We start from the raw sequence: 12,745 nt of genomic DNA, 5'->3' as shown, positions 1-12,745 counted from the left end.
CAGGGAAGAGAGGCTGGCAGGCACCCCGGGGGTGTGCTCACACGCCCTCACTTGCTCCACTGGCTGGAAAGCCTCTTCTGAATCTGCGATCGGGCGCAGCTGGAAGATGATGGCAAAACGGCCTCCAGCTGCAATGAATCAGGTCAATCCCAGCTGCGTGTATAAGAAATAACCCCGGAATAAGAGAACCGTTGTATTTTGTTCGTCTCAGAGGATCTTGTTTCTCCTGAGCATAGAGATCGTCAAAACTAGCACTAAAAGAAGAAGGAAAAAATACAGGTCTTTCACACTTGAAGGATCAAAGTAGGCTGTTTTCTTGAGCCAAGCTAAATTATCACAAAGTCATTTCCACTTTAAATTCGGTACGTAGCATGGCTTACAAAAGGCCTTAAAAAGGGAATTGGAAAATTCTAAATATATGTGTATTATACATATGAGATTTTGAAAAAGTAATCTATTTTCCAGAGATTGTGGAGAAAACCCTAGCTTTTGTTTTTTGGCCAAGCCATGTGGCTTACAGGATCTTAGTTCCCTGACCAGGGATCGAACCCCAGGCCGACGGCAGTGAAAGCACCAAGTCCTAACCACTGGACCACCAGGGAATTCCTGGAAAACCCTAGCTTTTAAACTGAACTAGATTGGCAAGTTACACGAGTTTTTTTTTTTTCTTTTTTATATTTATAATTTTTAATGCATTTGTCTTTTAAATCATGTAGGAAATTATAAGTGTAGTTTCAAACCAAAAATACAAGAATACTGGCTTTTCTGGAGATCTTCATCTCTTCACACAGCTTGGAGTTACTGACTAGTGTCTTTTCACTTCTTGTAGAGCAGGTCTAACGGTAACGAACTCCCTCCACTTTGTTTAATATGCAAATGTATTCATTTCTCCCCCCCCCCCTTTTTTTTTGAAGTACAGTTTTGCTGGATATAGAATTCTCAGTTGACAGATCTTTTTTTCTTCAGGCACTTTAAATATGTCATCCCACTGCCTTCTGGCCTCCAAGATTTCTGATGAGCATGATCATTCTTTTTCACCAGAGAGGCTACACTTAACCCAGTAACATATGGTCACAGCAGTAAGGACAGCTGATAATCACTGAGTTAGTGGTTACTATGAACCAGGACTGTCCTGCACTTGTGTTATCTCGTTGAGTCTGCAGGCATCCTATTAGGCAGGACTCTCACTCTTCCCATATCATAGATGAGGAAACTGAGGCTCAGAGAAGTAAAGAGACTGTGCGAATGAATAGAATTTAAAAATGACAGAGGTGACAGTACAGCCAGTACTTTTAGCCACTATCCCATGTCAGCTCTTACTCCAGGTCATCACAAAACCCAGTCTTTACAAGGACCTTTGAAGTCTAATCTTTAAAACCCAAAAGTATCTGACAGCTCGGATGGGGAACATCAGCGGGACCAAGGCCCAAGACGTTAGACTTGGGTTGAGTTCACCATGGTCTCATTCCCACAGTTAATAGTCCCACAGATATCTTCCTAAGAGAAGGAAGCCAGTTGCTCCCTGAGCCCTGGACTTCTCACCACCCCTCCAGGGGCACTCTTCAGAACGGATGTGTCCACTCTCTTGAGAGGGCAGGGTTGGGGACACCCTGGTCAGGTGTGTGGACACTCAGTACAGCCTCATTGATGTGAGTCCCTCCCCCCACCCCACCCCCCTGTAGTGGCTGGGTGGAGAAGATACCACCGACCCCGGGGCACCACAGATCTTGTGCCAAGCAAATACCAAGGCTACTGAGTAATGTGTGATTAAGTGACCTGGATAATGTAGCCCCCTGAGTTTCTTTGACAGATTTTTCAATGTTTCATGGACTGAAAATGCCTTTGGATGTCAGCTCCCATTCCTCTCACTCTGGCTTCTGCCTGGTCATTGTCGTGCTTATTAGCACCAGAGAAGGAGGTGAATAGAACTTTATAAAAAGCCCCCAAATCAGGCCATTTATATTTAGCAGCATTGAGAAAGGGATCTGAGAGAATCTGTTGAAAGTTGGCGTGAGATCCAAAGGGGGCGTGTGAAGTCTCAGATGGTTCAAGGCAGGTACTGCACAAAGGAAGGGCTCTAGGCTGTGTCCTGCGGAGATCAGGGCAGTGACATCACCTCCCGTCCACCTACAGATCATCCCCGCTTGCCTGTCCGCACCATCGGCAGAGCCTGGCTCTATCTTTTACCCCTTCCTCTCCAGTGTAAATGCTACCTAAGGATGTAGAATTAGAATTCTCTAGTTGGTAGGTCTTAACATAATCTATAATGATAAAGCACCTTACCTCGGTGTACAGATTTCGTTTTCAAAGTCTTTTCATATACTCGCTCACTAGCATTATATCCTGAAAGCAAGGTGTTATGTATGGTGCCTTGACCCTGGTTGTCAGTGAAAAGCAGCAGAGCCTGAATATGAATCCGGGTCTTATAAACCCCACCTGCCACGCTCTTCCCTCTGCACCTCAGTTCCTCTCTATCAAGTGCAGCTTCTTCACTTCTCCAAGGAGGCAACTGAGGCCAGAGAGTTACTCAGGAGAAGTGGGATGCAGAAATCCTATGTGCAGCCCAGGGTTCAGAATTGGAAAGCACAGGTATGGCGGGAAATGCGACGCAACGCTGAATTTCCCACAGTCTCATCAGTTCACCTTAACTTCAACACGGCATAACCGTAAATCATAAGGCTGTCCTGCCTCTGTGAAGTGCGGCTCGCTTCTCGTGGGTCTGGGGACCATAACTTGGTCTTTTCCACATTTTTGTGCTACGTGGTTCTGAGTCTTTGTCATATTAGATTATCTCTCATCGCACAGACACACACACACACACACACACAGGTGTGAGCTCACGCTCTGTGTGTGTGTGTGTGTGTGTGTCTCAGCCCTACTTTTTAGGTTTATTTCTTCCTAGGGTATGAGAAAGGGAATTATTCTTGATGAATCAAAGTATATGCATCACTGGATTTGAGGTTGCATTTTCCTTTTATCATCCATCATAATTTATGTGAGAATCAAGTAAACTTGAAGAGGGATTAACTGTCTTTTCTGTATCATTTGGGACACAACTGACTATCTTTGATACACTCTTCTCATACGTTGAGCAGTAAATATGTTGAATGATGAAGTAAGACATGAAGGTTTTAGAAAAAGGAAGGTCATTTATTAACCTTTGGGGGAAAAATTGGGGAGATACGTGCTGTGATCATACTCCAAATTATCCATTTGGCTTGTCGTCATTCTGATTTATGAAATAGGTCTTAATTTTAAAAGCCAATAATGTCCTACTGATCACAGATGAGAGTGGAGAAAAGAAACATGGGCAATTCCAGAAAGGAAAAAAATTCTCTGGGATGAGATCACTTGCTGAAGTGGGGGAGGTACCTTTTGCTGAGACTCATTCTCTTATCTCGCCAAAGTATTACAACATCTGAATGAACATGGTTTGACCTTCTTATTTTAGAGTTTACACAGTTATTTTGATGTTCTCATTTGATAGTATGCTTAATATTGCAGCAAAGTATGTATATTTACCCATGGGTACAAAGCAAGAATCCTTTGGTAGATATTCAGTTAATTCGAATAAAAAGTTAGACATTCTAAGTTTGAATCATTTATGGATAAACAGGGACTCTGCTCATGAAAAACTCTGACTCAGTGAAATCTCCATAGGCAGGGAATGCACTGGACTCAAAGGGCAAGAGTTTACCCAGGCATGGTTGCCAATACCCGTTTCTATAATAAAGTCACTGATGAGTTCCTGATTGCCAAAAACGGAGGTTTTTTTACTTTTAGCTTGCTTAACCATTGGGCATCACGGGAACCGGCTGACCACACCCTTTCCCCTTAGCAGCCTGCTTGAAGACACCCAGTCCTTCCTGTGTCTGGGATCACACCAGAGTCATGTCATTTATTCCCGTCTTTTGTCATTTAAGATGAGTGCTCCCAAGGGATGCACTAAACACCTTTTTCCTCCCCATCCTACCCGTTTCCCTCGGGGATCTTGTCCAAGCTTCTAGTTTTAACTATATCTATAATGCTGGCAGATCCCAGCCTGCACCCCCATCCTCCTGACCTTCCTCAGTTCCAGGCATCCAGCTTCCTACCAGACCCGTCCTCTGCCTGCTGCAGTATAATGCTTTCCCTCTCAGCCCCTCCGATCCTTCTCAATCCAGCATCCAGAGTAATCTTCCTAAAACACAGCTGATGGTGTGAGGGCAACCGGAGCAGCCCGGTCTGACAACTACTTATCTGTTATCAAGAAAAGGCCGGCAAATTCGGGAATTTGGCATTTATTGAAAGAAAGTGACATTTAATAAAAAAGAAAAGCACTTCACTCTTTTTAGGACTTGGCCATGAGATAGCCACGGGGCCTCCACGCCACGTGAGATTTCACAGACACGCCCTGTCATTGGAGAGCACTGTGAAGACTCTTCTGCGGAACAAGATGTGATCTGTGAAGCCACTCACCCGGCTCGCACTAACCACAAAGTGTCCCAGTTCATTGAAAGTGAAAGAATGAGGGCCGGGTCACCTCCCTCCCTCCCTCCTTCCCTCCCTCGGGGCCCCTCTCTGTACTTAACTGTGTGTGACAGCTGCCGGATGTCCCTGTCGCACAGGGACTGCCGGGTGTTAAACACTAGCAAAGTTTTTAAGTATTTTACCAAAAGGAGTAGAAATCGAATGTTTAATTGTTTCTTTTCCGTATTCCAGTGGTTTGCCCTGTGCCTCCATCTTGAAGATCCCCAGCTCTCAAATATTGTAGGCAGGGATTTTTATATTCCTATCCTCAGCAACCTCAGTGTCTGCCCCAGGTGGCACTTGAGAGGTGGCAGGTGAATGAGTATATTCACTGAAGAATCCTGGATCTCTTTTATTCTCTTCAGTCACTGTAATTTGAGAAGCGTGTCTTTGAGTACCTTTTTTTTTTTTTTTAAGGTATTGTTCTTCATTTTGAACTTTATTTTCTGACTTGTGTTGATAACTTTTGAAGGATGTAGAAGCAGGTTTGATAGGTCTCGGGTAATTCAATCACGATGCTTCAGGACATAGCTCCAAACCTTTTTTTAAACCTGTCCTACCTTTTGTAGGCATAGACATCTCATGCCTGAGATTCATATATGCCCTTTCAAAATCGTTGATAGCGTAAGTCCTGTCTTCTGACTAGGAAGGTGGGGCTGTCCTTTCTGGAGTTTCCACTTTAAAATGCATTTCATTTGCTAAATACAAAGTTGTGAGGTTCCTTATAGCTCTGCAAGTCCTCCATTTCCCCCTCCGTAGTCTGAGACCTGTCCCCCATCCACACTCCCTGAAAAAGCGGTGACTTCAGAAAAGTGGTTTTCATGGTATCGAAACCCTCCGCCTTCCCACGTGCTCCACGCTAAATGCCTGCATACCTGTGTCTTGCGATTGTTTTAACATTTGGTCTTCTGCCTGGGGAGTGGGCGGTTCGCTGAAAGCTGCTTCCACTCAAGTCTCAGCAGAGAAGGCAATATTTTGTTATGAGTAAAGTTTCAAGCCAGGCTTTGGCCAGGGTCCTTCCCATTAGGGAGGAAGAAAGTAGAAACAGCCAGTGAGATGATAATTCTCCTTGAATCATAGCTCGTTAAAAACCTCGCCTGGGCCTTCGTGGGTTATTTATTGATTTAAGCATCTAGCACTTTTCCTTTCCAGAAAGATTAGCATCTCCGATGCAATCACGGCTGGGGGAGGAGATTTTGGCCTTTGCGGGATCAACTGCCCTCCCCCCCAGTTGCTTGTTAGCACAGCCCGTTTTTGAGCCGAGTCTAGGTATACAGTTAAGGGGTCGGAATGAGATTTCCGAGATTTATCGGTAATGAAAAGAACAGGTTGTACCGAAGACACCACATGTAGGAAACTAAGTGCTCTTAGGGGACTCAATTAAACCTGTGATCCTTGGCTTTTTCCAAAATGAACATTGCAGTCTTGTACATATTAACTTCCTTTTTGTAGATGTTTTAACATGTTCTGTTTTTGCCGCCGTCGAGCGTGGAAAATGCAGCGAAATGGCGTTTCTTATCCGCTGATCACTTGCCACACGCCAAGCGTCTGTGTTTCAAGTCTTACTGTGGTTGAGTGTCCGCAGTGGTAAAAGAACACAGGTATTTTCTTATCAGATGTTTAAAATCCTCTTTCCATAAGAACACATTTTTCCCCTAAATATAACATCACCTGCAAGTCTGGCTGCCTTTCAGCTCTATCTGTCCGGAACCCATGGGGGTGTTAATGCATTAGATTGCTGGGAATATTGGCTGTAAACCTCTTAATTCGGGTTCACAGTACTGTGACTTGGGCATTAAAAAAGTGGTTTCTCCAATAGGGACCTCTTTTTGCACGTGATTAATACAGACTCACAGAGATTCTTCCTGTGCCTTAATGAAGGGCGGTGCTGAAAAGCAGTGAGCACCTTTGGGTCTCATTAGCGGTACTTACTGAATTGCTCTCCCCTATTTGCATGATCCAGCTGATCAAGTGTTTCTGGGATGTTAACCTGTGCATTTAAATTTTCACCATGCTTCTCCTCTATCACGGGAGCTCGGAGCTGCTCTAGATCTTGGCTTTTTTGTTCCCAAGATTCCTGAGACTTCAGCTGATGCAGCCTCTTGCCCAAACAGTGTTACAGACTCGGGCAGAGGAACTGGACTGGTCTTCCCCATGATCTTCAGCGATCAGCTTGTCCAAGCTGAGAGCGGATGAGGACCATTGGAGCCCATTCACTTCCTGGGCTGTTGGGTGGTTGGGTGAGGGTAGTGGCACTGGGGGTGTTTTTGTGTTTTGTCTTCCATTCCTGTCTGTTTGATTCTGAAGAGTCTGCAGTCAGTTGCAGGGCATTGAAGTCTGTGGAAAAAGCAATGGGGGAGGGGCCATCAGCACTGCAGAGTGGAGGGCTGTCAGCTTCCCTCTCTTTCTGCCTCATAGAGTATTGAGTATTCCAAGGCTGGGTTCGCTGGGGAGACAGGACATACCGTAGAGGTACTTACACTCGAGCCTCAGTTTACTTGTCCATTAAATGGGTATAATGACACCAATCTCATGTATTTGTGAGCTGACATGCACAGTTGTTGGTATTTTCCCCATGGGTCTAAGATTCCTTCTTCAGCTCTCTCCCTCCACATATGGATCCAGTTTGAAGTCTTTGGTTGCTTAGTTGGTACTGGGACAGGTGGTCATTCTTCTGTTGAGGCCAGAGCCAACCTCTTACCCTACTTCAGAACCATCCTTCCAGACATGCTCCTCCTGTGCTGTGTTATCAAAATACAAACAGGGCAGACATGCAGATGTCTTTTGTAGTAGTGGTTGCATTGTTTCCTTTTTCTTTAAGAAAAAAAAACAAACAGTTTGACAAGAGACTAACCAGGACCTCAAGGAAAATGAGATTCTTGCTTGAGCTCTTGAAAATCTGTCCATGGATCTAGTACAAGTTCCATATGGGTCTAATTTTGATTATGCAGTTGTACAGGCCGGAAGCCTCCCTGCACTGATCAGATCTTCAAGTGGCTTCGTTGCGACCAGCACTATCTCCCCCCTAAGTCAGGATGCTGCATGAGTCAGGATGCTATCCACCCCATTCGACTTGCAGTCTCCTCCTCCCATCTGTGCAGTTTCCTTGGCCCCATCCTTTTTCTTGATATTGCAGTTAGTGTTGAAAACATGTAAATGATAAGACTACACATAGTATACATGCTGAAGTGACTGCCCTGAAGACATTTTTTTTTTAATAAGAGTAAACACTTTATTTTCTTTGTTGCTATACAGATCACAATGATGGAACTGTCCTCTGTCTCTCTCCTTTTTGTGGCCATGCCATACGGCATGTGGGATCTTAGTTCCCCACATGCCACATCCCAGGGATTGAACCCAAGCCCCCTGCAGTGGAAGCAGAGTTTTAACCAGTGGACTGCCAGGGAAGTCCCCCTGAAGAAATTTTTAAAGCTTCCTTTTTTTTCTAGGATATGATGATCACATTTGGTTTGTACTAATATGAGCTACATTAGTAAATAGTAAAGTGATTCTGTCAGTGCATCCGTGTGGAACTGAACTCTGAAGATTGTTGTCTGTCACATTGAAGGCATTTGGCATTGATCGGCACGTCTTTATGCTACAGTTGAAAATGTGTGTGATGTTTTTCTTTTTCTTTCTAGCTTCATGAGGCTGACATTGTGATCTTGGGCTCACCCAAGCCAGAAGAGATTCCCCTTTCTTGGATTCAACCAGGAACTGCTGTTCTCAACTGTTCCCATGACTTTCTATCAGGTAAATGTCTTCAAATTGGTGCCAGGCCACTGATCAAAATAGGTGAGATTGCTATGAGAAAAGTTAATCTTCTTCAGAAGAGTATGTTCCTGAAATGATGGTTGCTGTCAACATACGTACATAGGTAATGTGCCTGCCTTTTGGATTACTTGGTACTGGAACCATATTGCCAGGCAGAGAGCAGCTAAGATGCCAGCTGCAGTAAGGGCCCCTCCTCCTCCTCGTTCTGTTCTTCCCCCTTCATCAGCATGTCCCCTGCTGGCCTCTAGCATCAAGCAGTCAAGTCGGTTGTGACCTAAAGTAGGAAATATTTACATGTGTGAGGTAAACTAGAAACAGTGGTTTTCACAGTCTTTCAAAAAACAGCTGAGGGCTTCCCTGGTGGCGCAGTGGTTGAGAGTCCGCCTGCCAATGCAGGGGACACAGGTTCGTGCCCCGGTCCGGGAAGATCCCACATGCCGCGGAGCGGCTGGGCCCGTGAGCCATGGCCGCTGAGCCTGCGCGTCCGGAGCCTGTGCTCCACAACGGGAGAGGCCGCAACAGTGAGAGGCCCGCGTACTGCAAAAAAACAAAAAAAACAGCTGAATCCTTTCTCCTAAAGCAGTCTTAGATGAACCTCAACACGTAAAAGCAGATGAAAACACAGCTACCAGAGGGATGGGACTGGAGACTAGCTCCCCTGTGTTTGTAATTTCCCTTTGCAGTGACCCCCTCAAGCACTCCCTTGGAGCCACAAAGTCACTTCAAACCACTGTGAAAGTCACCCTTAGAAACAGAAGAGGTCTTAGGATGGGTGCTGATATTTGATGGTATTTGCCAAGGGACCCAGGAGTGTCCTGGACCACATCAGGTCACCCTCAGGGTAGCTGAAGCTGTGCCAGCCCCAGGGCACTCAGCCCAGGGGCCAGTAGGGACACCCTTTTCTCATTCACAGAAAGACACTCAAACTAAGAGAGCTTTAGCACACCCAGCCCACCCCCTCAAGACCCTGAGTGACATGTGTATGCAAGGGACAATTGTAGAGGGAGACAGAGAACCCTCTTTGTTACCCGTGGCCTCCAAATTTCAACATGTGGTAGGGGAGGCTGTACTGAACTGTCCAGGAGAATGGGATTTTTTCCCGTAAAGGTGGTCAGAACTTGGGCCTAAAGGAGTTGAGGTCTCTACCGGTACCACACTGGAATTCTAGACCTTGAAACTTGGGCAGCCCCGGAACACAGAGTGAAATAGAGAATAGTATCAAGGAGAAAATAAATGTAACTTCTGATCCAGTCACCTTGAGATAACCATTTTACGTTTTTCCATTAAAAAAGCACTAAACTTAAGTTTATTGAAATACAATGGAAAGAAAAGAAAGTAATATGCTAAAAGCTCTACTGAAATTCATTTAACTGTTTCTTCAAAAAGAGAAATAATGCACCTTCCTCTCTGGGAAATGTTGCTCCTCCCAGAATCGACCAATCAGGTTAAAAACCCCTTGGAGCTGAAGGACTAGGGGGTTATTTGAGGTGCTTTGAAAGGAAGATGCTCAGGAATTTCCCAAAATGCTCATGTACTCAGTTCACAGACGAGCACACACATGAATAAAGCAATTTGAGGTACAATATAATACGAATGTGGGATTAATGGCTCTTTTTAACAAATAGAAGGCATGTACTAAATTACTTCTTTGAAATATATGTAATTTCTGGGTATCACTTCTTTTTTTTTCCTGAAAAAAACAATGCCTAACCCATTAATAGTGGAAATGCACTGTAGATTTGCTCAGAATCCTAGTTGGACTAGGATAGTCAGTTATGACTTTTTTTTTTTAATGAATGTTTCCTTGCTACAATGTTTACTTACTGTTTTTTATTAGAGTTTATATGTTTAGGACAATTTTGGTACAATCCTGGCTGGAGATAGGAGAGTCTGCTTCAGTGTTCTTTGGGAATCCCCATGAGCCATATGTTTTATTGGTGAAACGGTGCCCCATTTCTAATAAGTTTCTTTTTAGGACTTTTATTTTTTAAAGGCATTTTAAAAACATAAGATTTAGATGTAACAATTCTCTTGAGGGAAAAAAATAAGACCAAGCATTATGTTTTTACAATTCTGTATGTAGACTGATTGCAGTTAGTTTATTTTCAATTTATCTGGTCCAGTAGTAGTGGTTTTATTGATTTTTGAATGCCCAGTACCCAGAACAGTGCCGGACACGTAGGAAGGGGTCAGTAAATACTGAGTAAATAAACATGGATTCAGAATTGTACTCTAATTGATTGCACTTTTTGCGGTACGCGGGCCTCTCACTGTTGTGGCCTCTCCCATTGCGGAGCACAGGCTCTGGACGCGCAGGCTCAGCGGCCATGGCTCACGGGCCCAGCCACTCCGCGGCATGTGGGATCTTCCCGGACCGGGGCACGAACCCGTATCCCCTGCATCGGCAGGCGGACTCTCAACCACTGCGCCACCAGGGAAGCCCTGATTGCACTTTTAAGTTAGTTGCAGATATAGAGACATTTCCTTGAACTTGTATCCCACTTAAAAACAGGGCTGACGGCACAAAGGCAAAGATGAAAAATGCTACACTGATTAAATGGATGAACGTTTTCCAGTCGGTACTATTTATAATAGCATTACATTTCTCAATTGTCAAAAGTTTTTTTGTTTTGTTTTGTTTTCGCTGCGTTGGGTCTGCATTGCTAAGTGCGAGCTTTCTCTAGTTGCGGCGAGCAGGGGCTACTCTTTGTTGAGGTGCACGGGCTTCTCATTGTGGTGGCTTCTCTTGTTGTGGAGCACAGGCTCTAGGCATGTGGGCTTCAGTAGTTGTGGCATGTGGGCTTCAGTATTTGCAGCATGTGGGCTCAGTAGTTGCGGCACTCGGGCTCTGGGGCGCAGGCTCAGTAGTTGTGGCACATGGGCTTAGTTGCTCCACGGCATGTGGGATCTTCCCAGACCAGGGCTCAAACCCATGCCCCCCGCATTGGCAGGTTGATTCTCAACTACTGCGCTGCCAGGGAAGTCCAAAACTTTTAATTTTAGCAATTTTAATTAGCATGAAAATTTAATCTATGAGTAAATTGGAGAAAGGCATTTTCCCTCTTTTTATATATAATTTCCACTTTAAACAAATGAAGACCTTTTTCAAGCATTATTAAAAGGAAAGTTGCTTTTATTTAAATTTCAGAGAAAAAGAATTTTTAATATACTTATGATTGGGTGAAGGCAGGGCTTTATAATGAAATTTTCATGGTCATCTTAATGGTGCAGGGTTCCCCCCTCCTTGTAAAAATAGATAGAATATGGTGATTTATGATGAGGTAATTCTATAGAGGCATTTTATTGAATACCTAATCCCCAGAGAGATTTTCTTGATGGCTGATATCCCAGAAGCAGTGCTCGGAAAACAATTACACCTAACTTGTTGGATCCGTTCACTCTTCTATGGCATGAGTCTAATGTTTAGATTGAAAACAGGGACATAGCAGTGTTCAGTTTTCTAGCTATAAGAATAATTTTATTTTTAAAACAATTTATTTCAATTGAAGGAAGTTGGGCTGTGATTTTGTAATGCTCTGCTTGCTAAAGGTCAGAATTCATCCTAAGCAAAACCACTGTGCACTCTAATATTCAAACTTACTTTCTGATGTACCAAATGGGACAAAGGAGAAACTGGTCTTAATACTTGGGCCCAGAGAACAGTGTCAAAACAGCAACTTTATGGGTCAGAGTAGTTCACAGCATCGTTTTAAGCAAACATAAGTCAGCAGGGAGCCCTGGGCTGCATCCCAGGACTCAGGCTAATCAAAGTTGCTAAATTTCCCAGGGTGGCCTCAAAACAGCTCCTTTCAGAAAAGGATTGTTCTGATTTCCAGGGAAAGTCTTATAACACTTTAGCCTTAAATTTTCCGATTGTGGCAAGTTTGGTTATTATAAGAAAAATTATAAATGAAAGGCCATCTTTTAAAGTGATTCACTGACTTGTCCCTGGAGGAAGGAACTGTGAGTTAATGGGGAGTGGTTAGTGGGAAGTGAAAAGACCCATTTGGTTTGGGATGGGAGCCCTTCTGGACTCACAGACTGAGTGTGGACACCCCTCCGGGTGGGGCCCTGCCTCTACATAGGCAAGGGGGTGATGTAATGATTTCCTTTTTCAATTCTCCTTAGCCAAGAAATTTATTAAGAATGTATTCCTGATTCACTGAGTTACCATCTTAATTGCTTCAATTTCTCCAGGTTCAAAACTTTCAATCCATTTTAAGATTGCATTGATTCCTACTACAAAAATGATACAGTGGTTATGATAGAAAATTTTTGAAGTGTACAGTAGAAAAGAAGAAAGTAACTTCTGACCCAGTCAACTTGAGATAACCATCTTAGATTTTTTCCTATGAAAAAATTACACTCAATTTTATTGGATGGAATATAGTAGAAGGAAAAGAAAATAACATACTAAAAGCATTGCTGGAATTCAGATAACTCTTCTTCAAAAAGAGAAATA

General features: G+C 43.8%; 1 protein-coding gene across 3 annotated transcripts in view; it reads left to right on the top strand.

Annotated features, from left to right (window-relative positions):
- Positions 1–12,745, top strand: part of MTHFD1L (methylenetetrahydrofolate dehydrogenase (NADP+ dependent) 1 like) — a 205,301-nt gene that overhangs the window by 19,240 nt on the left and 173,316 nt on the right. For all 3 annotated transcript variants that reach the window (XM_060114711.1, XM_060114713.1, XM_060114712.1), the window contains exon 8: positions 8,151–8,262. In XM_060114711.1, coding sequence (XP_059970694.1) covers positions 8,151–8,262 — 112 coding nt within the window. The remainder of the gene's footprint in view (positions 1–8,150; positions 8,263–12,745) is intronic.

The sequence above is a fragment of the Mesoplodon densirostris genome, chromosome 12 (assembly GCF_025265405.1).
Source record: "Mesoplodon densirostris isolate mMesDen1 chromosome 12, mMesDen1 primary haplotype, whole genome shotgun sequence".
NCBI classification, from domain to species: domain Eukaryota; kingdom Metazoa; phylum Chordata; class Mammalia; order Artiodactyla; family Ziphiidae; genus Mesoplodon; species Mesoplodon densirostris.
Note: the sequence above shows the minus strand (reverse complement) of the source record. Positions and strands in the feature narration are given on the sequence as shown.